This window comes from Hyaena hyaena, unplaced genomic scaffold (genome assembly GCF_003009895.1).
Source record: "Hyaena hyaena isolate Hyena2069 unplaced genomic scaffold, ASM300989v1 scaffold_334, whole genome shotgun sequence".
Lineage (NCBI taxonomy): Eukaryota > Metazoa > Chordata > Mammalia > Carnivora > Hyaenidae > Hyaena > Hyaena hyaena.
The window spans coordinates 1,813,434-1,838,985 of record NW_024080967.1 but is presented as its reverse complement, the minus strand read 5'-3'; the positions used below and the strand labels follow the sequence as shown (position 1 = coordinate 1,838,985).

Below are 25,552 nucleotides of genomic sequence, written 5' to 3'. Positions count from 1 at the left end.
AATTCACTAAGGTGTCCTTTTAATTAGGATGCAGGCTAAGGGGCATTACTCCAGTGGTCTTTGTATCCTGGTGCCGTGTGTATATTCCTTGGCAAGAGTGGATGAAAAGCGGCAATAAACAACTCAACACCGTCCATGGCTCTTTAGGGTTTTTGGAACAGTTCCTGGGATTGGTTAGTGAAAATGGACAGCATGCGGAGAAAATTTTCCTCTCAGTAGCAAGGCTTACGGGAAGATACCAAGCCATTAGCAGCATGCATGTGTATTTAATTGTATTAACTCCTCCCATCAACCTTCTTGGATCTTTAATTTGGGCAGGAAATTTGAGACTGTGACTGGAAGGACTTGAGAAGAAGTGAAGGGTTAAAATGAAGTGTATATAATTCTTTCTGGAAGTGCTTAAATTTCATTGTTTGAAAATGCTTTCATTTTTTCCCCCTTTGGTCAAAAAGACATGCTTAAAATTCTTGTCTCTTTACCAGAAATACTTTTGCTCTTCAACAGGTTTATTTTTAGGTATAGGGTATTATATAAACTTCTCATTTAGTAACTCAAGCAACCCCATCTGTTGTTGGAAGAACTTTCAAGAAAGTTTTGAGGGATGTGGATATGACTCTTAAATATATACATAGTGCCTTTTTAAAAATAATTCACTAGTCATCATAAAGGAATAAAAGTCTCTGGCTCAAGATGTTGTTAATTTCCATCTTTTTAAATCTTTTTAATGTTCTAGTCTCAATTATTGTCACAGATGGAACTCTTAGAATTTAGACTAGGGATCCAGCTCAATTGCCATTTTAATAAGATGTTTCAAATGTATTTGAGATTCTCATGTACCTATAAATGTCATCATAGAGACATGTGCATGAATCATCATTGTGGGCATCTCCTTTCATAGATCATAATTGAAAGTATACCACCAAGATCAGATGAGGATATAATTTTCTTAATTAAATTTTTTTTTAATGTTTATTTACTTTTGAGAGAAAGAGAGACAGTGCAAGCAGGAGAGGATAGAGAGAGAGAGAGAGGGAGACACAGAATCTGAAGCAGACTCTAGCCTCTGAGCTGTGAGCTCAGAGACCGATGCGGGGCTTGAACTCACAGGTGGTGAAATCATGATCTGAGCTGAAGTTCGACGTTTAACTGACTGAGCCACCCAGGTGCCCCTAGATGGGGATATAGCTTTAAAAAGAAAGAATAAGAATTTGAAAGGAAATCACATAACAAGTGTGCTTTTCCTGCTTCCAGGAAAGGGAAAATATTCTTGTTTAAATAAACTGCATCGATAATAAGTGGAGGTTATAAAGATTCATTGTTCTTTCATTAGCCTTATTCTCATTACTAATGGATCTAAGTTCACATTTCTCAATGTTAGAGGTTTAAAAATTACCACATACCTTTGAAATGGTAGGGGTATTTAATATTCAGCTTCATTTTAGTGCAGTTTTAAACATGACAAGACCACATGACATTGAACTGTGTTTCATAACATTATGGTAGAGCCATGGTCTTATCTAATTTTGAGACAAGAAATAGGTCTACGATAATAAAGGACTTTAGCTGAAACATTCTGGTAAAGAAAGAAGTCGCCTCTCCTAATATAACTGGTGTCCTTTCAGTGATGTGATTTTTAAAGATAATTTTATTTTAAAAGGGAAAATAATTAAATTTGAAAAGTTTTTGTTTCCCTAACATTCAAACTTTTCATTAAAGCTTGCTATTTTAGTAAAAATTAACCATGAACTACAGAGTATTTGCATGTGATGTTTGCTTTAATTACTTATTGGGAATTGCAGGTAGAGAGTAATGCTAGAGGCATTTGACGCTTGCAGCAGCTCTGGAACATGAAGGTTTATATTAAATATGTGTGCCGTGTGGAAGGAGATCCCAAAAGGACCAGAGGTTTTGGGTCCGGTTGTTTAGAAAGTCAGTGTTTAAGAAGAAGAAAGTACATTGGTAATTACTGCCTAAGTGTCAGCACAGACTCAAGCAGTGCATGGGGTGGAGTCATGGCTGGTGTGCATCCTGCTTAATTCTGGAGGGTCCTAATTTCAAATCTTCTATCCCATTGGATTCACCAGAAAATGTGTCTCAGTTATTGATGGAGAAACTTGAAAATACTTTTTTCCTGGCAATTTTTCCTCAAGTGTCGAAACTCCTTTTCATAGAGTTTCATAGAATGTTACTACATTCCCAAAGAAGAAATGGCCAGATTGATAATAATTGTGTTCTTGCTCAGTGTTTCCTCTGATTACCTATGAACAAGAATTGAGTGGAAGTCACACGTATATTTTGTTTATACGTAGGCCTTTTTACCGAAAGACACCGGTAAAACTCAGGAAAGATTAATAGATGGCTTTATGGTGGGGATCTATTGAATATGAATTTATAGATGGGCGATGAATTTATCTTTATTCATCTGAGTTAACAGATCAAGCAAAGATTTAAAAAGTGATGGTCATCATATAACAGTTTTTATCATTTTTTCTAAAATATACATTTGTGCCCAAGATATTCATATTATCCCCAACAAGAAAGGTCTCCAAAGGAAGCTCAATACCATTTCTTTAAGTTGACTCCGATAATGCAAAATTTTAAATCATTGTGCTATAGTTATTGAAAAGTTGGTCTCATGGCAAATTGGTTGTGTTTACATCCTAGCTTTGTCATTTGCTAGCTGTATCACTCTGATCATTTAACCTATCCATGTCTCTGTTCCCTCACTGATAAAATAGCAAAAATAATAGCACCTACATCATAAGGTTATTTGTAAGAATTGTCAGATTTAGCATGACTTTAATATAATACGGGCTCAGTAAAAGATATTATTTTTATTAAAATAAAACATATAAAATTTGTATTCACTAACATTTTGTCATATATAAATTTTATGTTGTTATGAGTTCATGCTTGTTAAAAAATACACTATATTATTTTAAGAAATACTGACAGAGGCACCTGGGTGGCTCAGTAGATTAAGTGTCCGACTTCGGTTCAGGTCATGATCTCACAGTTCGTGGGTTCGTGCCCCACTTTGGGCTCTGTACTGACAGCTCAGAGCTTGGAGCCTGCTTCAGATTCTGTGTCTCCCTCTCTCTCTGACCCTCCCCTACTCACGCTGTCTCTCTCTCAGAAATAAGTTAAAAAAAAAAAAAAGAAAAACATTAAAAAATACGGACAAATCCAAGAAAATGGCAGGATTAAACCTGTCAATGTTCAGGTAGCTTTTGGGAAGACTTTTGCAGACAGGCACATTTGGGCTACAGGATCTAAATTTCAGATGGACCTTTTCTCATTTTCTGAGATATGAGAAATCTCATATCTCATATACCAGGATATGAGATTATACCAGGAAAAACCCAGTCTCTTGTCCCGATCTGTACTCTGTTACAGACTAACTGTGTGGTCTGGCAATAACCCTTTTAGACTTCTGGATCCCTTGGTAAATGTACAGATGTTCGCTTACATGCACTCTAAAACGTATGTGCCCCATATTACATACTGAAATGAAATTGCCTGAAATCAGTGCTTTCATAGTTAAAACATCGAGAACCTGGAGAGATATAGGGGAAGGAAGTATTGATATGGCAGATGAGACTGCATTGAACCACAGATGGTAGAAGACCATTCTGGCTATTTCCTACAATCCTTCTTCACTGGGGAAAAAAAAAAGAAAAAAGAAAAAAAGAACCAGCTTCAGTAATTGTAGATTCCTTCTGCCTAACTTTGAGGAAGAACCCACAATGTAGAAACATAGCACTAACAAGGACCTTGACAGACCACTAATTATCCCCTATAGGTGAGATTTTTATGGAGTGTTCTCAGGCAGAAATCTCTGCGAGGGATATTTAAAGTCAGAGGAAAAGAACATGAGTGAAAAACCAGAATAGTAAGAGAGAGCATAATGCAAATAGAGAAGGAAGTGCATAGTGGCAGCCTCCATCTGAGGTACAGAAAGGTAGCTCCAAGAAAAATAGTGATAGAGCACCATGCTTTTGAATAGGAGAAGGAATAGAGAGAATCAATACTGATATTTGCACTGGTAATTTTATCCTAGGAGAATTTGTTCCGACTCTCTTCATAAAAACTAAAAACAAAAAGTGTCCTTTAACTAACTTTTTATCTATTCCCCCAGATCCTTCTTATTTTTCTCCTTACCCTTCTCTTTCTAGCTTCATAGGTATTTAATGATAGTGAGAAGAATCAAAACAAAGTTTTGCTAGGGCTAGTCAGAGAAATATCCCAGTTCCTCCACACAGGCCTCCCCTCCCCACACCGTCCCAGATCTGTCATGATTAAAAACAAAAGAATGGGGGTGCTTGGATGGCTCAGCTGGTTAGGCATCCAACTCCTGATGTAGGCTCAGGTCATCGGGATTCTCTGTCCCTCTCTCTCTGACCCCTTTCCCACTCACATGCACTTTCTCTTTTACTCTCAAAATAAATAAGTTTTAAAAATTAAAAAAGAGAAAAGAAAAACGAAAGAAAATGAAAGACTAAAACAATTTTTCATCTAATGTATATAGGCATTGAAAATGCATGTCAAATTCCAAAGTTCCTTTGTATCTGAGCAATGTCACTGTCTAATTATAATTTAACATGCCATAAATAACATTCTTAGGAACCATTAGCTATCTGCCTGAGGACCTCTTAAGAAATTGGAAAGATCTATTAGTAGGGTAATAATGAAATAAGCTGCATGTCACAGTCCATTTGCTTACATTTTTCCTTGGCTTCAATTCATTGCTTGTATATTTCTTGAGAGTGTTTGTACAACAGTAGGAGCTTAAAGAGAGGGAGAGGAAGAGAGAGAGAGAGAAGAGGCAGAGGAAGAGAGAGAGGAAGGGAGGGAGAGAGGAAGAGATGCTCTTAATCAGAATCGTACTGCTTTTTTCCCCCATCGGTGGAAGAATAACAAAGGTGACCAGTTCCGAATGCCTTCTTGTGTGAGTGCTGACGGACTCGTAGCTGCATTATTTTATATTCTACCAGAACATTTTTTTCCATTATGAACAGAAAAAAAAGAGCAAGTAATATCAGCTACGCTGCTTTGAAAATATTCCTTTGGGAGATAGTACAGTACTGGCCCTGAGCTGACCTCCCGGGCTTGCAAGTCTCTCTTGATAGCACCACTCCTAGGTTTTTGCTACATCCTGATTTCTTAGTACAAACTAAGGGACTTCACATTGCCAACCTTTCTGCACCTTCAACAAATGTATTAGAAAAACTTTATTTTTAAGTGAAAACAAGTGGTAAATGAGCAAGCTGATAAAGAGATCACTCCCAATACAATAATTACTCTTATGTAGCTCAGATGCCCAGGAAACTCTTACAGGAATAACAGCAATAATACTTTAGTAGTTAAAGTTTACTGAGGGCTTTCTATGGACCAGATCTACCACTATATTCTTTAGAGATACTGTTTCAAGCCTTTTTTAAAATTTTTTAACATTGTTTTAAATTTATTTCAGAGAGAGAGCATGAGCAGGGGAGGGTCAGAAAGAGAGGGAGACACAAATCTGAAACAGGCTCCAGGCTCTGAGCTAGCTGTCAGCACAGAGCCCGACACAGGGCTCGAACCCACGAGCCGTGAGATCATGACCTGAGCTGAAGTAGGCTGCCCAGCCGACTGAGCCACCCAGATGCCCCAGATATTGTTTCAATCCTAAGAAACAATTCAATACTATGATAAATTTTTATTACTCTTATTTTACAGATGAGAAAATGGAAACTTAATAAATTTTAAAAATTTGCCCATGATAAATGAGACATAGAACTTATTATATATACAAGTATAATAACATAATATAATTAATGTAATTAATATAATTAATATAATATAATAATACATAATAGAGAGAGTGTGTGGAGAGCTTGTATGAGCATAGGAGAGGGGTAAAGGACAGGGAGAGAATCTTAAGCAGATTTCACGCTCAGCATGGAGTCCAACTTGACGAAGTGGGGCTAGATCTCATCTCAAATGTGAGATCATAACCTGAGCTGATATCAAGAGTCGACACTTAATCAACTGAGTCACCAGGAAAAGAGCACAGAATTTAAAGTCAAGCCTATTTTAAACATTACAGTACCTGCCTTTAATAGTATTTTTCTCTCAGGTATTTTCCGGGAGATATTTGTAGTCACTTAGTGATGGAAAAGTCTACTTCACATTACTAAGTAATATCACCACGCCATGGTTTTGAGGATCTCAACCACCACCTTTCCATTTGTTCTCTCAATTTCACCTCCTTAGGATGATATTTAAGGCAAATGGAAGATTGGAGCTTGTATTGTGGATGACCGCTATGTTTATAGAACTGTGTGCAGTTCACCTGTGATATATGCACTTATGTATATGCCAAAATATTTGTTACAAACCCATTAGCAGCCACACATACATCAGAGGAAAAGAATGGACAAATTTAATTACAATGTCTTGCACTACAGTGTTACTCTTCAATTAATGGATGACTGAGTGAAATTATTTGGCATGTTGTATTCCAACAAATATGTTCCTAATATGCAACTCTAATCTGACCTTTTAAAATATTATTCATTTGCCACTCCAAGAACTTCAGAGAAAAACAGCAGAGAAATAATTTATACTTTAATGATTATAGACTAACCTATGGCAATTATACCTTAAATCCCCCTTAACATTTTATTGATGCCATACCTTTGTGCTCATAAAAAGTATCTGATCAATGTGGTTTTTAAACACAAAAAATGAAGTTTTTTATCTTTCAGAATATTGCATGTGTTCTATATTACTTATGTGTCTGTTTTCATTTATTCTGGATGATGTATATATGTTAGTTTTAATTAACCTAATGAAATATAATTAAACTATTAGAGATGATCCATTTATAAAAGTTTATTTATATGTTATATAAACCTCCAAATAATAAAATTTACTACCACCAATAGGATGTGTCTTGTGTTATTTTAGTATTAGCAGTAATATATTTGTGTGGATCTATCTACACATTTTCCCCCTTGAGCCCAACTTCAAGGAAACCGTCTATAACTTTGCAAAACCAAAACCCAATTGGAGAAAAAAAAAGCCATGCAGGCTAAGCATCTGATTTGGTAAATAAGTAGTAAAGTATTTATATTTAGCTACAAGATAAAAACAGATGTCTTTAGTACTACATTCACAATGAAAAGCCAAAGGTATCATTTTGCCAAAGTTGTTATTATGTTTAATATGCCTCATTTAGTTGGGGATGGACTCCTTTCTGGTCCAGAAAAAACAAATGAGAGTATTTTCTGAAATGCCTATACAAGGATATTTCTATTCACTGAGAACCTTCTGTAGTATTGGAAGCAATGGATGCCACTCTACCACCTAAAGGATGTTTTTCTCATGTTTGAAAATGAGAAAATATAATGCAAAGTATAAATATTTTGTTTGCAATCATTGTGACACTTACTGGCGTGGACAATTATAGTTTTTATTTGCAGATCCATTTCACCCTTTTCAAGACCCTTAACAGCTCTTCCAAACCCGAAAGTTATGCATCCTGTGTCTTTTCTTTTCTACTACCTGTCATAGTGCTCTCAATGAATAATACTGGTACTGAGTTATGGAGCATCTATGAAAACCTATTTTTAACATTGTTTTATGTTCTGCATTAATAATCTTTCTGTCCTACATCTCAATATATTATTTGGTGTTTCAGAACATTTCTAGTATATCTCTAAATATATACTATATTTTATGGAAATAGAGATTTTTTTAAATATTATTTATTCCCATTACTGTAAAAAATATGAAATGTGCTATCAAAAATGATACAATCATTCCCTGAATTTCCCACTACAAGTAAAATAAACTACTATACCATTTAGGGTTATCAAAAGATTTTGTTCCATTTGAGGAAAGTACAATGAAACATTTGACTAACTGCTCTACATCTGGACTGAATTGTGCTACCATATCTGATTTATGCATTCAGCAAACATTTATTAAATCGCTACACTCTGTTGGGTCCTATAATGCCAATTAGATTTTGTAACTCAAAGATTTTCATGTATATCCATTTTATGAGCCAATGATTGTCATATTTATCCTGATTAATAATGCCATTTTTAAATGATAGCATTTATCTCCTTTTTTAAAGAGACACCATGAACCCATTTAGTAAAGACCGTAAATATTATATTATTGCCTATTATGGTTTATATATTCCAAAAGGAATGTAGCACCACTGATTATATCATACAAAGGTTTTTTAATTTTATAGAAGACATTTTTGTATTTTAAAGTGCACTTAATTTGCTAGTTGGGATTCATTGGTTCATTACCCAAATTTTCATTCCAGGCCCTCCAGGCCCTCCCGGTGGTCTGCGAATAGAAGACATTAGAGCCACTTCCGTTGCACTTACTTGGAGCCGTGGTTCAGACAATCATAGTCCTATATCTAAGTACACTATTCAGACCAAGACTATTCTTTCAGATGACTGGAAAGATGCAAAGACAGGTGAGTTTCATTTGTCTGATTAATCTGTACATATTTTTAAATGACTTTTTTTTTTTTGCAAAAGTGAATATCTGGACTTCTTAAGGATTTCATCACCTACATTGAAATGCTTTTCTATTTTTTTTTCAAGCATCCATGTGGATTGGTAGTGAAGAAAACTACAAGGAACTTAGTTTTTTTTTAAAGGTGGCAGGAGAAGTGACATTTCTGAATCAACAATGGGAAAGCAAAGAGAGGTCTCCTGGTTTTCCAGTTTGCTATGTGCAATTCTAAGATTTATTAGGAAAAAAACTTTGGGAAAACTTTTTCTGGGAAATGGCATGCATAGCTTATTATTTATGACCCATTTATCCCAATTATAGGTATTGCAATTATTGCAATTATAGGTACTATGATTCTGCATTTTTAGAAAAGCCACTTTGATTATAAATAATTTAAGCACCCAATTTCTCATTACTATATCCTTTGTCTTTTGAAGATGATTATACCTGCTTTGAATTTCCTCAAAACATATTTTCAATGAAGTTTTGGGTATCAATTTTTTCTTATACTAAGGTATTCTAAAAATTGATCAGGAAAAATAAATGAGTAAGTGGGTTCCTTCCTTTATAACTATCACCATTGCCATTTGTCATGACTAGACTACAATATCACACATCAGCTTATCTCTTATAATGTCGAAGAAAATAGAGGATCCCTTTGATAAAATAACCTGTTTCTGTTTGTCATTGTGACATTATTTTTAAAAAAACTTATAATTGGTAGAGTTTTTTGGATGTAAGGAAGAGACATAGAAATATGTGCTCAGTTGTCACAAGTAGAGAAAAAGAAAACAAAAATGAGTAATATGTTTATCCTTTAAAAAATCTAAGAAGAAGTCCCAGCATATCCCAAACCTGCTCTTATTTTTTCTTTAACTAAGATAATGGGATTTAATGGTATAGATCACTGAGAAGTTTTAGTTTAGATTTAGTGTTCTTTGATAATTTATTCCTATCATGGGAAATTAACCAAATATAAACCTGAAGCCTGTTATGAGGGTTTAGATATATTTTAGTGTCACAGTATTCTCCATATAATATATAAAGTACACATGAGTTAGAAACAGGTAAAATATTTCTACTACATTATGCTTGTGAATGTAAGAGTTATCTATAAATAAACTTGGCATAATCAGACCATTTGAAAAATAATATAAAAACCATTTAGATATTTGATAAACCTAAAGTATGAATAGTTTCTATTTCTCTGAACAGAATGAAAATGGATGATAATAATATTAGATATCTAACCTAATTGACACTGATTATATATACTGGAGAACAAAATGCAATAAAAAAATTTAAATTTGGTTTGCTTTGAAAAAGGAGTAATAATTATAATCATTTCCATTAAATATATATTCTTACTAGGTAGCTGAATTGAAATATACTTGTCAATAAAATAACTATGGCTATGTCTTTATCTATGTCTACATCTATATCAATATCTATTCCATGAGAAACTAAGTTCCATGAGGATGAAGTTTTGTTTTATCCTCTGCCCTAACTCTCACTCCTAGATCAGGACCAATAATGCTCATTTATTAAACGCATACTTGTGGGGTTTCAATTGTATGCAAGAACATGTCCTAGATTCTTGATATACACCTGGCGATCCATGAACAAAACAGAGAAAACACACACACACACACACACACACACACACACACACTAATTATACCCTCAAAGAGTTTACATTCTAGTAGGAAAGATTAAAATGTATAGTAAGTCCTATGGTGTACTTTGGGTGATTTCTCCTAAAGAGAAATGAAATAATAGTGAAGATGGATCAGGATGCAGGAGTTGAATTTGAAGAAAAGGATGCTTCTGATATTAATCTAGTCACCCCAACTTTCTCATGATTCTTGTTTACATCCTATGTCTTATAGACCTGTCAGCCTGTTTCAGTCTTTGAATCTAAAGTATGTTTTCAGTTGAAGCATATGGTGCATCTTATTTTTCACCCATTCTGACACTCATTACCTTTTTTTTGGATTCTTTAATCAATTAACATTTAATGCTATTATTTATATAGTTGGGTTTATATCTGTCATTGTATTTTATTTTTTTTAAGTTTTTATTTAAATTCCAGTTAGTCAACATACAATGTAATATCAGTTACAGGTGAACAGTTTAGTGGTTCAACACTTCCATACAATACCTGGTGCTCATCACAAGTGCATTCTTTCATTCCCATCACCAATTTTACCCCATTCTCTTCCCACCTCCCCTCTGATAATCATCCATTGTATTTTTGATTACTAAGTGTTTCACTTGTTTTTGTTCCTTTATTCCTTCCTTACTGCTCAAGTGAATATTTTCTAGTATAACATTTTATTTATTTTAATGAATATACATATATATGTTTACATATATATAGCTAACGGTTACTGTGTATATACTACATATACATAACTGTATATAAATAAATGAATTTTAAATATATATTTATTTAATGGTTACTCCAGGGCTTATCAGCTATATCTGAACTTATAAGAATAGACTTTCTATTTTTAGGAACTTAGTTTCAGTGAGTTATAGAAATATTACTGCTAGACAGCTTATTTATTATAAGGCTCATCTTCACCCCCCTTTTTGGTGCTATGTATTATTTTTATACCTCTTTATATGTTACAAACCTGTTATTCTTCTGTTAATGTCTTCTAAAGAAGCCACAAGATGGAAGGAAGGCAAGTACCTATTTATAGAGTTTGTTAAATTAACATTTTTATTTATATAGTCCTTCTCATTTGTTCTTGTGTATGTGAGTTACCATCCTTACTCTGATAGGACTTTGCATCCACCTGCCTTTAAGATATTATCAAATATATTACACTTCTGTATGTTTTAGGCCCAACAAAAATTTTTATTTTACTCATAAAATATGTATAATAATTTTTTAAATGTCTATTTTTGTGTGTCAGAGAGACAAAGTGTGATGGGGGAGAGGCAAAAAGAGAGGGACAAAGAGGATCCTAAGTAGGCTCCACACTGACAGCAGAGAGCCCAATGAGGGACCCAAAGTCATGAACCATGATATCATGACGTAGGCCGAAGTCGGACGCTTAACTGACTGAGCCACCCAGGCACCCTTATAATAAATAATTTGTGTATATAAAACTCATGAGACAGAGCAAAATGACAGTTGATGTCAGCCACTAAATTTGGGGGTAGTTTATAATGCAAATAACAATAGTGGATGACAAGATATGCAGGGGGCTTGTGGATCCTATAAGGAATTTTTACATGAAGGAGCAATAATCTGATTTCTAATTTGAAGGGGAGAACAGTCACTGGCGGATGTATGGAGAAGGGATTTCTAGAGGCTGAAGCTAGAAACATGGAGAATAGCTAGGAGGACATTGCAGGTGAAAGATGTCTGGGTGGTAGATGTCAGAGGCTACGACAGTGGGATAGTGATGCGCATGGAGAGCAGTGCATGGGTTTGAGATATATTTTTGAAGGCAAAGCAGAACTTTCTAGCAAATTGAGTATGGAGATTGAAGGAAAGGACAGAATTGAGAATGAGAAATGAGATTTTGGCTCTAGCATCTGCATAGAAGCATTCACTGTAGAAGGTAGAAGCATTCACTGAGAGAGAAGAGCAATTAAGTGCAGGTGAGGATTTAGTTCCATTTTGGAAAGGATTCTTCATTCATTTATGTAGAACTGGATTTCCATCTAGTATAATTTTCCTAAGTGAAGAACTTTTTTAATATTTTCAATTGTTCGGGTTGCTGGAGTCAATGACCTTCAGCCTTTGGAAATTTCTTTCATTTCATATTTGTGATAATTTATTTCTTTTTTTAACGTATATTTATTTTGGAGAGGCAGAAAGACAGAACATGAATGGGGGAGGGGCAGAGAGAGAGACACACACACACAGAACCTGAAACAGGCTCCAGGCTCTGAGCTCTCAGTACAGAGCCCGATGTGGGGCTCGAGCTCACAAACTGTGAGTCATGACCTGAGCTGAAATCTGATGCCTAACCAACTGAGACACCCAGGCACCCCTTTATTTCTTATTTTAATTTTTTTAAGTTTATTTATTTTGAGAGAGAGAGAGAGAGGGAGAGGGAGAAAGCAGGGGAGGGGCAGAGAGAGAGAGAGAGAGAATCCCAAGCAGGCTCTGAGCTGAAAGCATGGAGCCCAATTCTGGGCTCAATCTCATGAATCAACCTATGAGATCAGGACCTGGACCAAAATCCAGAGTTAGAGGCTTAACTGACAGAGCCACCCAGGCATCCCTTGTGCATTTTGAAAATATTATTTCTTTGTCTTTTTGCTTTCGTTGTTTCTGATAAGAAGTGAACTATTTATTGCTTTTACTTTGTATTCCTATGTTTAATGGGTCCATGATGTCTAGCTGCTTTCAAGATTTCTTTTCCTTTTTGCTTTTCAGTTTGATGAAAATATATTTATCCTGGTGGGGATTTACTGGCAAGCTGGATTTTTGAGTTGATATCTTCCTTCAACTTTGGAAATTCTCAGCCATTATCTCTTCAGATACTGCTTCTGTCTCATTGTCTCTTTGTCTTCTTGGTCTGTGTTGCCATGTTACTAGGTTGTTTGATGTGTTCCATAGATCATGGACGTGTATGTTTGCTTCTGTTTGGATAGTGTCTAATGACTTGCCTTCACCTTCACAGATTCTTTTCTATGCTACATTCAGTTTGCTGAAGATCCCATAAAAATAATTTAGATTTTTTATTTCTATTTATCTCCAGGATTTTTTTGTTTCCAGCATTTTGTTCCTTTTAATATTGTTTACATAGTATTCCATAGAAATTTCCTTTTTGTTCGTGCAAGTTGTGCACCTTATTTCACTTGATAATTTTACATATTTCTACTAGTTGTTCTATAATCTTTGATCATTTAACATCTGGCCATCTTTAAGTCTGGCTCTGTCTCTTGGTTTGTTTGTTTTTTTCTTTTCCTTTCCTGAAAATGATTCACGTTTCCTTGTTTTCTCATGTCCTAATAACTTTTTTAATATCCAAACATTGTGTTAAAAAGAACAGTAGAACATAAAGCGGATATTACTTTTACCCTGGAAAATGCATGTCATTTTTCCAAAATCGTCGTTTTGTCACTATAGTCTGTAGTTGAGGTCATCTAAGCTTTGCAGTTAGATTCAATTCGGTAGAGAGAGGGTCAAGAAAATTTGATCAAAACCCTCTCTCACATGTGAATGTTTTCCAGCCTTACCATCAGACTTCAGCTTGTTCTTCTAGCCTGGCTCTCAGGGAGGGTTCTATCAGCTTCTTTTCTTCTGCCCTCGGCAGCTGTTGTCTGATAATTAGTCGAAAGCCCAGAGTTTCCAAGGATGGGAGAGGTTCTTAGTTCTCTTAGGTTCATTCAGACTTCAGCAGACCCAAGGCCATTGTCTCTTTCCAGGGAAGCAGATCTGCCATTGCTCTCTTGCCACTCATGCAACCACACACAGCCATGCACGTATTCAGTATAAGGCCTGGAGTGCATATGGCAGTCTCCATTTTCCTGCTTTGGTCTTAGACTTGAACAGATCTGAGATGTCTGTGCCATAGAAGAAGGTCTCTTTTGGCTCTCTTGTCCTGCCCGCAACCATTTTTAGAATGCTTGGTGAAGGCCTGCAGAAAAAGAACTGACTGATGGGTACAGATACTCCTTGATTTGGGACCTCCTGGGATTCTAAAGAGCCATGTAAACCTACACTTTGTCTTTCAATATCTTTGAAAAGTTAAACTGTTTTCTTCTTCTTCTGAACATTAATGACTGCGTTCTCCTCTCCCCATTCCTCTACCTATTCTTCTTCACAAACTTCACAAACTCAGCTCTCTGATAGGCTCTGAAAAATAATTATTTTGTAGATTGTATTACCCGTTCTTGTTGTTAGTTATGTAAGTAAAATTCTCTTGTGACAGTGCTAAGTAGAAATGAAAAATATTTTTGCAATAAGTGCAGTTATGTAGTTTTTATTTACAGTGAAAATAGAATGTATAAGACTAAACACCATTTTATGAAGGTAGTTATTTAAGGTATTCAATAAATATTTTTCAAAGATAGCATGTTTCAGCAGTCCAAGGATTACATTTAGAATAATGAAATGAAATAATAGTCTACATATCTTTGAGACAATCTACTGTAAATATTATTTCTCTTGGATTTTTTAGGGGATAGACAGCCAAAATTTGATGCCATTTTCTCACGGTTCTACAAGATGCATAGATAAGATGTATAATGTTGTGTTTGATTCTATGCTGCTACTTAGGAAATTTCACAGAATATTGTTGGTGATAGGATGTATATGTGGAAGGGGATTGAACATAAAGAGGCCTAGAAAACATGCTATGAAGGTCAATTAAGAGAACAAACCTGGGGTATATTCTCTAAAACGAAGAAGAAAAATGTCTTTATATTTAAAATTCTGTCATGTGGAAGCCTAGAATTTATCATTTGAAAATCTGTGATAACATCTTAGTATATAAATGTTTCTTTAAAGTCAGACTATTTCCTTAGAATAGATATTTGTAAACTAAATTATTGAGAGTAAACATGCCTAAACCCATGCACTATACTAAAAAACTATCCTGTAGAGAGCTAGAAACAATTTTTATTCCTGCCACCAGTATATGAGTATCTCTTCTACCATGTCTTTACTTAGTTTTTAGTATTTTTAAAAATTCTTTGCCACATTGATAGGTTTCAAAAGATGGAAAAAAAAAAACTACTAGACTCATTGTCGGGTGCAATGGTATAGAATTTACCATTTTCTCTTCTGCCTTTCTGTAGCTTCACTTTTTGTTGTTCTTATTTCAAATATGAATTTCTGGGGTTTTATGAGGTTACAATCAAAATTTCCTTGGAGAAAAAAATCAATGAATTACATCTTTTGAGATGCCAGAGCACAATTTGCTTCTCTTTCGCTGCAGAGAACTTTGCCAAATCTTTGGCTTCTTGCAAAGGTCTGCCAGAAGACCTTGTGGATTGGGTCTAGAGGCTCTAATATAACACAGAGCCAATGAGAAGCCTGTAGATCCCCTTTTCCATTCGCAAACACAGACCTACTTTATCACTTAGAACCTCTGAGTGGATTTTGGATAGTTTCAAATGCTTGAATTTTGGATTGAGAGGGAAGAACCTAAAGATTCTGAATCTATTTATATGCTAAGGAAATACCAGGATTTACTAGTCAACTTCAAAGAATCTAGAACAGGTGGAATTACATTGCCTAGAGTTATTCTTGAAACAATATAGGCATTCAGCTATTTCTGAAGCTTTTCAGTTAGTGCTTGTAGTCTGACAGCAGAATACCATAAGTGTGGCTTCCAGGCAACCAAAACAATCTGAATTACTGACCTTAGGATACCCACGAGGCTTGCTGCTCTTTTCCTCCAAAGAATAGTAAGAATCTTTTTTTTTTCCAAGCCTCATGGACTCAAGGCATTTGCAAATAAATTTATGGATTATTGTGTATGGTTGGTTGTTAAAATAAGACCTTCTCATGGGGGTCTTTTGATCTGAATGTTAAAGTAAGGAGTATGTCGAGAGGAGGGGGCAAGATGGCGGAGAAGTAAGGAGCTCCGTACTTGCACTCGCGCCCATACATCACACAGAAAAGATCTGAAGCCATTGGAAACCTTATGAAACCTGAGAGATTGGGAGAAAAAAGGACGCAGAAGCCACTGAGAAAGTCTTCTAATGGCTATCTCAAGAAACAAGCCAGAGCACACAAGGTGGAGAGTCCCAAATATCACTACGAATAGGAAAATAAAATAAGTAAGGTCCAAACAAGGAAGACGAAGAGATACCATTCAAAAAACACTGTCTGATGGGGCACCTGGGTGGCTTAGTCGGTTAAGCGTCCGACTTTCGCTTGGGTCATGATCTCGCGGTTCATGGGTTCGAGCCCTGCGTCGGGCTCTGTGCTGACTGCCGGCTCAGAGCCTGGAGCCTGTTTCAGTCTGTGACTCCCTCTCTCTCTGACCCACCCCTGCTCACGCTGTCTCGCTCGCTCTGTCTCCTAGAAATAAATAAAACATTAAAAAAAATTAAGAAAAAAAAAAACAAACACTGTTTGAAAGGATAGGCCCCGGACAGTCAAAGAGTCTTCTTGAATATAGCAGCGCTCATAGATACAGAGAGCATAACATGTCTTTAAAACCAACAAGAGCTGGAAAGCTAACTAAAATGACGAAATGAAAGAGCTCTCCTCCAAAGAAACTCCAAGAAGAAATGACAGCTAATGAACTGCTCAAAACAGATATCAGCAGCATAACTAACAAGATTTTAGAATAATAATGGTAAAATTAATAGCCGGGCTTGAAAAAAACATAGGGGACATCAAAGAAACTATGGCTACAGACAGAATGGAAAATAAAAATAGGCATGAAGAATTAAAAAATGCGATAAATGAGATACATAATAAATTAGAAGCCTCCAATGCACGGATTGAAGAGGCAGAAAGGAGAATAAGTGATTTAGAAGACACCATTATAGAAAAACAAGAAGCTGACAAAAAAAGAGACAAACTAATCCAGGAACAGGAAAGACGAGTTCGAGAGCTCAGCGATACGGTCAAACGCAACAATATCCGTATCATAGGAATCCCAGAAGAGGAAGAGAGGGGGAAAGGTGCTGAAGGAGTCCTGGAACAAATTATAGCAGAGAACTTCCCCGACCTGGGGAAAGAAGTAAATGTTGAAATACAATAGGCTCAGAGGACTCCCCTCAGACGTAACTTGAATCGATCAAGTTATGGCATATGCAAGCACGGCATATCATCGTAAAAGTGGCAAAATACAAGGACAAAGAGAGAATTTTGGAAGCAGCTAGGGAGAAAAGGGCCCTCACATACAAAGGGAAACCTATCAGAGTGGTGACAGACCTATCTGCTGAAACTTGGCAGGCCAGAAAGGAATGGCAGGAGATCTTCAATGTGATGAACGGTAAAAATATGCAGCCAAGAATCCTCTATCCAGCAAGCCTGTCATTCAAAATAGAAGGAGAGATAAAAACCTTTCCAAATAAACAGAAATTGAAAGAATTTGTCACCACGAAGCCAGCCCTACAAAAAATCCTGAGGGGGACGCTCTGAAGGAAAGGTTGCAAGGAACAAAGATACCAGAGACACCACCACAAACATGAACCCTACAAAGGATACAAAGACTCTAAACCCACATATTTCAATAATAACACTGAATGTAAATGGGCTGAATGCTCCAATCAAAAGACATAAGGTAGCAGAATGGATAAGAAAACAAAATCCATCTATATGCTGTCTACAAGAAACTCATTTTAGACGGGAAGATACCTTCAGATTAAAAGTAAGGGGATGGAGAAATATATATCATGCTACAGGAAATCAAAAGAAAGCCGGAGTAGCGATACTTATATCAGACAAACTGGACTTTAAATTAAAGACAATCACAAGAGATGAAGAAGGGCACTACATAATAATTACAGGGTCCATCCATCAGGAAGAACTAACAATCATAAATGTCTACGCACCGAATATGGGAGCACCTAAATATCTAAAACAATTAATCACAAACAGAAACAAGCTTATAGATAAGAATGTGCTAATAGCAGGGGACTTTAATACTCCGCTTACAGCAATGGATAGGTCAACCAGACAGAAAATCACTAAAGAAATAATGGACTTGAAAGACACATTGGACCAGATGGATCTGACGGATATATTTAGAACTTTACATCCTGAGGCCAGGGAATTTACTTTCTTCTCAAGTGCGCATGGCACATTCTCCAAGATAGATCACATACTGGGACATAAAGCAGCCCTCAATAAATATAAAAGAATAGAGATCATACCATGCACACTGTCAGATCACAATGCTTTGAAACTTGAAATCAATTACAGGAAGAAGTCTGGAAAACCGCCAAAAACATGGAGGTTAAAGAACACCCTTCTAAAGAATGAATGGGCCAATCAGGCAATTAGAGAGGAAATTAAAAAATATATGGAAACAAATGAAAATGAAAACACAACAATTCAAAATCTATGGGATGCGGCCAAGGCAGTCCTAAGAGGAAAGTACATTGCTCTCCAGGCCTATTTCAAGAGATTAGAAAAAGCACAAGTCCAAAATCTAACAGCTCACCTAAAGGAGCTAGAGGCAGAGCAACAAGAACGCCCTAAACCCAGTAGAAGAAGAGAAATAGTAAAAATTAGAGCAGAAATAAACAACATAGAGACCAAAGAAACAATTGAACAGATCAATGAAACCAAGAGTTGGTTTTTTGAAAAAGTAAACAAAATTGACAAACCTCTAGCCAGGCTTATCAAAAAGAAAAGAGAGAGCACCCAAATAGACAAAATTATGAATGAAAATGGACTTATTACAACCAACCCCTCAGAAATACAAGCAATTATCAGGGAATACTATGAAAAATTATATGCCAACAAATTGGACAACTTAGAAGAAATGGACAAATTCCTAAACACACACTCACTACCAAAATTCACACGGGAAGAAATAGAAAACCTGAACAGACCCATAACGAGTGAAGAAATCGAATCAGTGATCAAAAATCTCCCAACAAATAAGAGCCCTGGACCTGATGGTTTCCCTGGGGAATTCTACCAGACATTTAAAACAGAATTAATCCCAATTCTTCTCAAGCTATTCCAAAAAATAGAAGTCGAAGGAAAACTCCCGGACTCATTTTATGAAGCCAGCATCACTCTGATTCCCAAGCCAGACAGAGATCCAGCAAAAAAAGAGAACTATAGGCCAATATCCTTGATGAATACGGATGCAAAAATTCTCAACAAGATCCTTGCAAATCGAATCCAGCAGCATATCAAAAGAATCATCCACCAAGATCAAGTGGGATTCATTCCTGGGTTACAGGGCTGGTTCAACATTCGCAAATCAATCAATGTGATCCATCATATCAATAAAAGAAAAGATAAAAACCATATGATCCTGTCAATAGATGCAGAAAAAGCATTTGACAAAATACAGCATCCCTTCTTAATAAAGACTCTCGAGAAAGTTGGGATAGAAGGAACCTACTTAAACATCATCAAAGCCATCTATGAGAAGCCTTCAGCTAACATCATCCTCAACGGGGAAAAACTGAGAGCTTTCCCCCTGAGATCAGGAACACGACAGGGATGTCCACTCTCACCACTGTTGTTTAACATAGTGCTGGAAGTCCTAGCATCAGCCATCAGACAACAAAAGGAAATCAAAGGCATCAGAATTGGCAAAGAGGAAGTCAAACTTTCACTCTTCGCAGATGACATGATACTCTACATAGAAAACCCGACAGACTCCACCAGAAGCCTACTAGAACTGATCCAAGAATTCAGCCAAGTTGCAGGGTACAAAATCAACGTACAGAAATCGGTTGCATTTTTATACACCAATAATGAAGCAACAGAAAGAGAAATCAAGAAACTGATCCCATTCACAATTGCACAAAAAACCATAAAATACCTCGGAATAAACCTAACCAAGGATACAAGAGATCTGTATGATGAAAACTATAGAAAACTTATGAAGGAAATTGAAGAAGACACAAAGAAATGGAAAAACATTCCATGCTCATGGATAGGAAGAATAAATATAGTTAAGATGTCATTACTACCTAAAGCACTCTACACATTCAATGCAATTCCAATCAAAATTGCACCAGCATACTTCTCAAAACTAGAACAAACTATCCAAAAATTTGTATGGAACCACAAAAGACCCCGAATAGCCAAAGTAATACTGAAAAATAAAACCAAAACGGGAGGTATCACCATCCCAGACTTCAGCCTCTACTACAAAGCTGTCATCCTCAAGACAGTATGGTATTGGCACAAAAACAGACACATAGACCAATGGAACAGAATTGAGAACTCAGAAGTGGACCCAAAAGTATACAGCCAACTGATCTTTGACAAAGCAGGAAAGAATATCCAATGGAAAAAAGACAGCCTTTTTAACAGATGGTGTTGGGAGAACTGGACAGCAACATGCAGAAGAATGAAACTAGATCATTTTCTCACACCATGCACAAAAATCAACTCAAAATGGATAAAGGACCTGAACGTGAGACAGGAAACTATCAACACCCTAGAGGAGAAAGCAGGAAACAACCTCCTTGACCTCCACCGCAGCAACTTCTTACTTGACACATCCCCAAAAGCAAGGGAATCAAGAGCAAAAATAAACTGTTGGGACCTCATCAAGATTAAAAGCTTCTGCACAGCCAAGGAAACAACCCAGAAAATTAATAGGCAACCAACGGAATGGGAAAAGATAGTTGCAAATGACATATCAGATAAAGGGTTAATATCCAGAATCTATAAGGAACTCACCAAACTACACGCCCGAAAAACAAACAACCCAGTGAAGAAATGGGCAGAAGACATGAACAGACACTTCTCCAAAGAGGACATCCAGATGGCCAACAGACACATGAAACGATGCTCAGCATCCCTCCTCATCAGGGAAATACAAATCAAAACCACACTGAGATACCACCTCACGCCAGTCAGAGTGGCTAAAATGAGCAAATCAGAGAACTCTAGATGCTGGCGAGGATGTGGAGAAACGGGCACCCTCCTACACTGTTGGTGGGAATGTAAACTGGTACAGCCCCTCTGGAAAACAGTGTGGAGGTTCCTCAGGAAACTAACAATAGAACTCCCTTATGACCCAGCAATAGCACTGCTAGGAATTTACCCAAGGGATACAGAAATGCTGAGGCATAGGAGCACATGTACCCCAATGTTCATAACAGCACTCTCCACAATAGCTAAAACATGGAAAGAGCCTAAGTGTCCATGAACAGACGAATGGATCAAGAAGATGTGGTTTATCTATACCATGGAATACTACATGGCGATGAAAAACAATGAAATCTGGCCATGTGTAGCAACATGGATGGACCTTGAGGGTGTTATGCTGAGCGAAATGAGTCAGGCAGAGAAGGACAAATATCATATGTTTGCACGTATAGGAGGATTAGGAGGAACTTAACTGAGGAACAAGGGGAAGAAGAAGGGGGAAAATGATGGGGGGAAGGGAAAGAGGCAAACCATGAGAGACTTTTGAATGCTGACAAAAACTGAGGACTGACGGATGTGGGGGGGAGGAGGGATGGGCATGGAGGAGAACACTTGTGGGGATGAGCACTGAGTGTTATGTGGAAACTAATTTGACAATAAACTATTTGTAAAAAAAAAAAAAAAAGAGAGAAAATGAATAAATTGGATTTCATGAAAAAAAAAAGTAAAGAGTATGTCTCCTGCTCTATATCCCTTTGATTGAGAGTTATAGTCAGGAGTAAAATCAAGATTTAAGTAACTATCATGTTAATACTCAGTATAGTTTTTACACGAAGAAGCCTCTGACAGTCATGATACAGTTAAAATCTGATTTTCAATACTGAAATTATCTGTTAAACAATGGCCTGGCTCAGAACTGACCCACTTAAAACTCGGGATCTTGAGACCCCAGTCCTGATTCCTAGCACTTGCCTCAATTGTGCAAAGTAACGTCCTCTCTTTCTAACTCTAGGAAGAACAAACAGGTTGCAAGGAATTTGGCTGAAGAGAGGGAACACAAAGTCCCTCTGCTTCGGACTGTTCTTCATTCAGCTCAGACTGAATCTGCTTCCAAAGCAAAGCTGAACTCTGTCTCTAACCTGTCTTTGTGGGTGGTTTGGGAAAAATAAAATATATCCAATGGTTCCTACCAAGGCTGAAGGAGTTTGGAGAGGATTGCATGGGGTAAAAATCCACTTATAGGGATATTCAGGGCCAGAATAAAACAAATAAAAATGTATAATAGAGGTGTAACAAACAATAACAGTCCAGGAGAAAAGAGCAACTTACAGTTAAAGAGATTGGGAGAGGGCTTACTTAAGTGGATTGAGACAAAACGTACTGTCTGACAAATGAAGATAATTTATGGACTGCATATCGGCATCAAAGCCACAGAGTGTTGGATATTCTTTGGTGGGGCCGGGTAAAGGAATGCCCTTCTTGTCTTTCACCAGTAGCCTACATGATTCAGGGATGAAGGAGACTGTAGTGAGTGTTATACACGAGGCTGTGCTTCTTGCATTGATACACTGTCTTCTCTAAATAAGTAGAACTTTGGTACTTATATTTTATTTATATTTTTACAAATAATTATTTAGTAGTACTATTTGCAAAATACTATGCTAGGTATATTAGGCCCAGAGAGTTCCAAAACATGTAGAAGAAGTAGAAGAAATGTGAATGTGCACAAGTCAACAAACAAGAGGAGGCGGAAGAAATGTTTAGTGTGGACTGCCTGTGTTGAGATTAGAGCTGGGAAAAAATTAAAGAGAAATTCTCACAAGCTTTAAAATCCTCTTATGATGAGCTGTTCAAAAGTCCTGCCCCAATTTGTGGAATGGAAAACAGGCCAGATAGAAGCCACTTTTTTTTTTTAATATTTTTATTTTTATTTCTAGGAAAGAGAGAGACAGCGTGAGCAGGGGAGGGTCAGAGAGAGAGGGAGACACAGACTCTGAAATAGGCTCCAGGCTCTGAGCTGGCAGTAAGCACAGAGCCCGATGCGGGGCTCCAATTCACGAACCGCGAGATCACGACCTCAGCGAAAGTCGGACGCTTAACCAACTAAGCCACCCAGGTGCCCCGAAGCCACTTTTAATTCTAGATACATTTTTCTAAACTGAACATGTTAGTCTTTTTTTTTTTTTTTTTTTTTTTTTTACTAAGTTACCCCTACTTTTTACATAAATGGTTTTATTTAGGAGGTATTATAAAAGTATACCAAAACATTTTTGTTTGGGATATATATATTCTCATAAGTACTGATGTTAATGTATATTAACAAGAATGATTGTAATAGGTTTTGTTCCAGAAAGAGCACTTTTCATACTTTTAGCAATACTGGTAGAGAATACTATCCTTAACTTACAGATACCAATTCTTTCCTAACCATTCAGAAGATTCACTTCAGAAGTCCATCTTGCTACCATCAATTTCTTGTTTCCCCTTCTGAAAGAGTTGCTTGCATCCCTGAGTTGATGGTTTCTCACTGGTGTTTATCTTATGGTAGTAACTCCAAGACTTTTTGCTTACTCCTTCTTTCTTCATCTCAGTCTTTAAATCAGAAGACTGACAGCCTCACCTGGAATCCAAAGTTCACCACAAAATGACCCCAGTAGACTTTTCCTTCTTTACCTTTCACCATTCCTCCAGATATTTGCTGTGGTCAAGTATGGTTTTCTACTTTTTGAACATATTCTTGACCTTCCATTTATTTGGGAGTATTTTCATCCTGGATGTTGACACATGCTCAAAATTAGTCTATCAGCTACAGTTTCTGCTGCAAATCCTTCTGGTTCTTTTTGTTTTGAGCCAACCTACCCTTACCCATACCTGTTAACTGCCCAGCTGCTTGAAAAGTTCTGATTAGCTTTGACCATCGTGAGAATACCATACACTTGTCAAGAGAGACCCTTTGGAGGGCTTCCAACATTCTTATTCTTCAAGCATTTAAATGGTACTGGGATTAAGGGGCATCTTGGTGGCTCAGTTCCAGAGCCTGCTTGGGATTTTCCCTCTGCCTCTCTCACTGTCCCTCCCACTCTCTCTTTTTCTCTATCTCAAAATAAATAAATAAACATTTTAATGGTGCTGGAATTTTGCAGCACAGGAAGGGGAAAGAGTGTACTGCCTCTTTGAGCCTTCTACCATATGTTTTTACTTAGGCCCCAAACTCATAAGATTACAAACTCATAAATAGTTCCATCAGATTCTGACTTTAAAACCATATATTGGTTCCCTAGGGCTGTGGTAACCAACTGGTTGCTTAAAACAACAGAAATTTAGACTCTCAAAGTTCTGGAGGCCAGAGTCCAAAATCAAGGTGTTTGCAAGGCTGCACCCTCTCCAAGGGCTCTAGGGAACAATTAATTCCTTACCTCTCCCAGGCTCCAGTGACTCCAGATGTTCCTTGGCTTGTGGCCACACCACTTCAACTTCTGTCTCTGTGGTCACATCACAGCCTCCTTTTCTACATATGTCTCTCCCCTATGTTTTTCTTATAAGGACATTTATTATTGGTTTTAGGGCCCATGTAGGTAATCCAGGCTGATCTCATCCCAGGATCCTTAAATTAACTCTGGTCTTACACTTGAAAGGATACACAAAGACTGGTTTTCCAGATAAGTTACATTCACAGGTTCTTGTAATTTGGGCATAGGCAAAACTTTTTGGTAGGCACAGTTCAACCCACTACTATAAAAGTTTTTTCTTTCATAGTAGGCTCAAAATTATTTGAAGGCCTCTAGAGGGAAAGAGGACTACCCAGTGTCATAACAACCAGCTGTATTTTTCTCTTTTCTTTACGAAGAGCACTTTACAAACTAAAACTACACTCTCTTCCTCCAGCTACCTAAAAGAAGTCCTTAGGTATATGAAGCAAAGCGTATTCTGAATTGGTGTGAAGGAAGGGTGGAAGAAATAGAAAATAAAGAGGCAGAATCAAAACAGCAGAAGGCGAAGCCAAATTTTCCATCAGAAAGTCAAAAATAAACATCAAATGTATAGAATAAGTTCATAACAAAATAACAGAAGAGATGGAAAAATTAGTATCCAGGAGAATTATAATGCCAGGGTGAGGCATGGCATGGTCTGAGCCACACAGGAATTTGACCAAAAGCAGAAACTGGGACATTGGGCATTTATTGTAGAGATGGGAAGAGCATCTTGAAAAACTATAGATTCATGGTCTACATTGCCAGAAAAAATTCCCTAAATAATGAGATAATGAGTCATAGACAAGCCTAAAGGAACAGATTTTCCAAACAAGTGATGTACAGGTATTTACATGCATATGTATGTTATGTTTGTTATTAAAAACACATGTGGAAATGTTTTTTTTAATGTTTTTTTTATTTCTAGGAGAGAGACAGAGAGAGAGACAGCGTGAGCAGGGGAGGGTCAGAGAGAGGGAGTCACAGACTGAAACAGGCTCCGGGCTCTGAGCTGGCAGTCAGCACAGAGCCCGACGCGGGGCTCGAACCC

At 36.9% G+C, this 25,552-nt stretch overlaps 1 protein-coding gene across 1 annotated transcript in view; it reads left to right on the top strand.

Moving 5' to 3' along the window:
• The window catches only part of CNTN1 (contactin 1), a 174,141-nt gene that overhangs the window by 81,112 nt on the left and 67,477 nt on the right, over positions 1 to 25,552 (top strand). Inside the window, exon 15 of the mRNA XM_039249355.1 lies at positions 8,327 to 8,485. Coding sequence (XP_039105286.1) covers positions 8,327 to 8,485 — 159 coding nt within the window. The remainder of the gene's footprint in view (positions 1 to 8,326; positions 8,486 to 25,552) is intronic.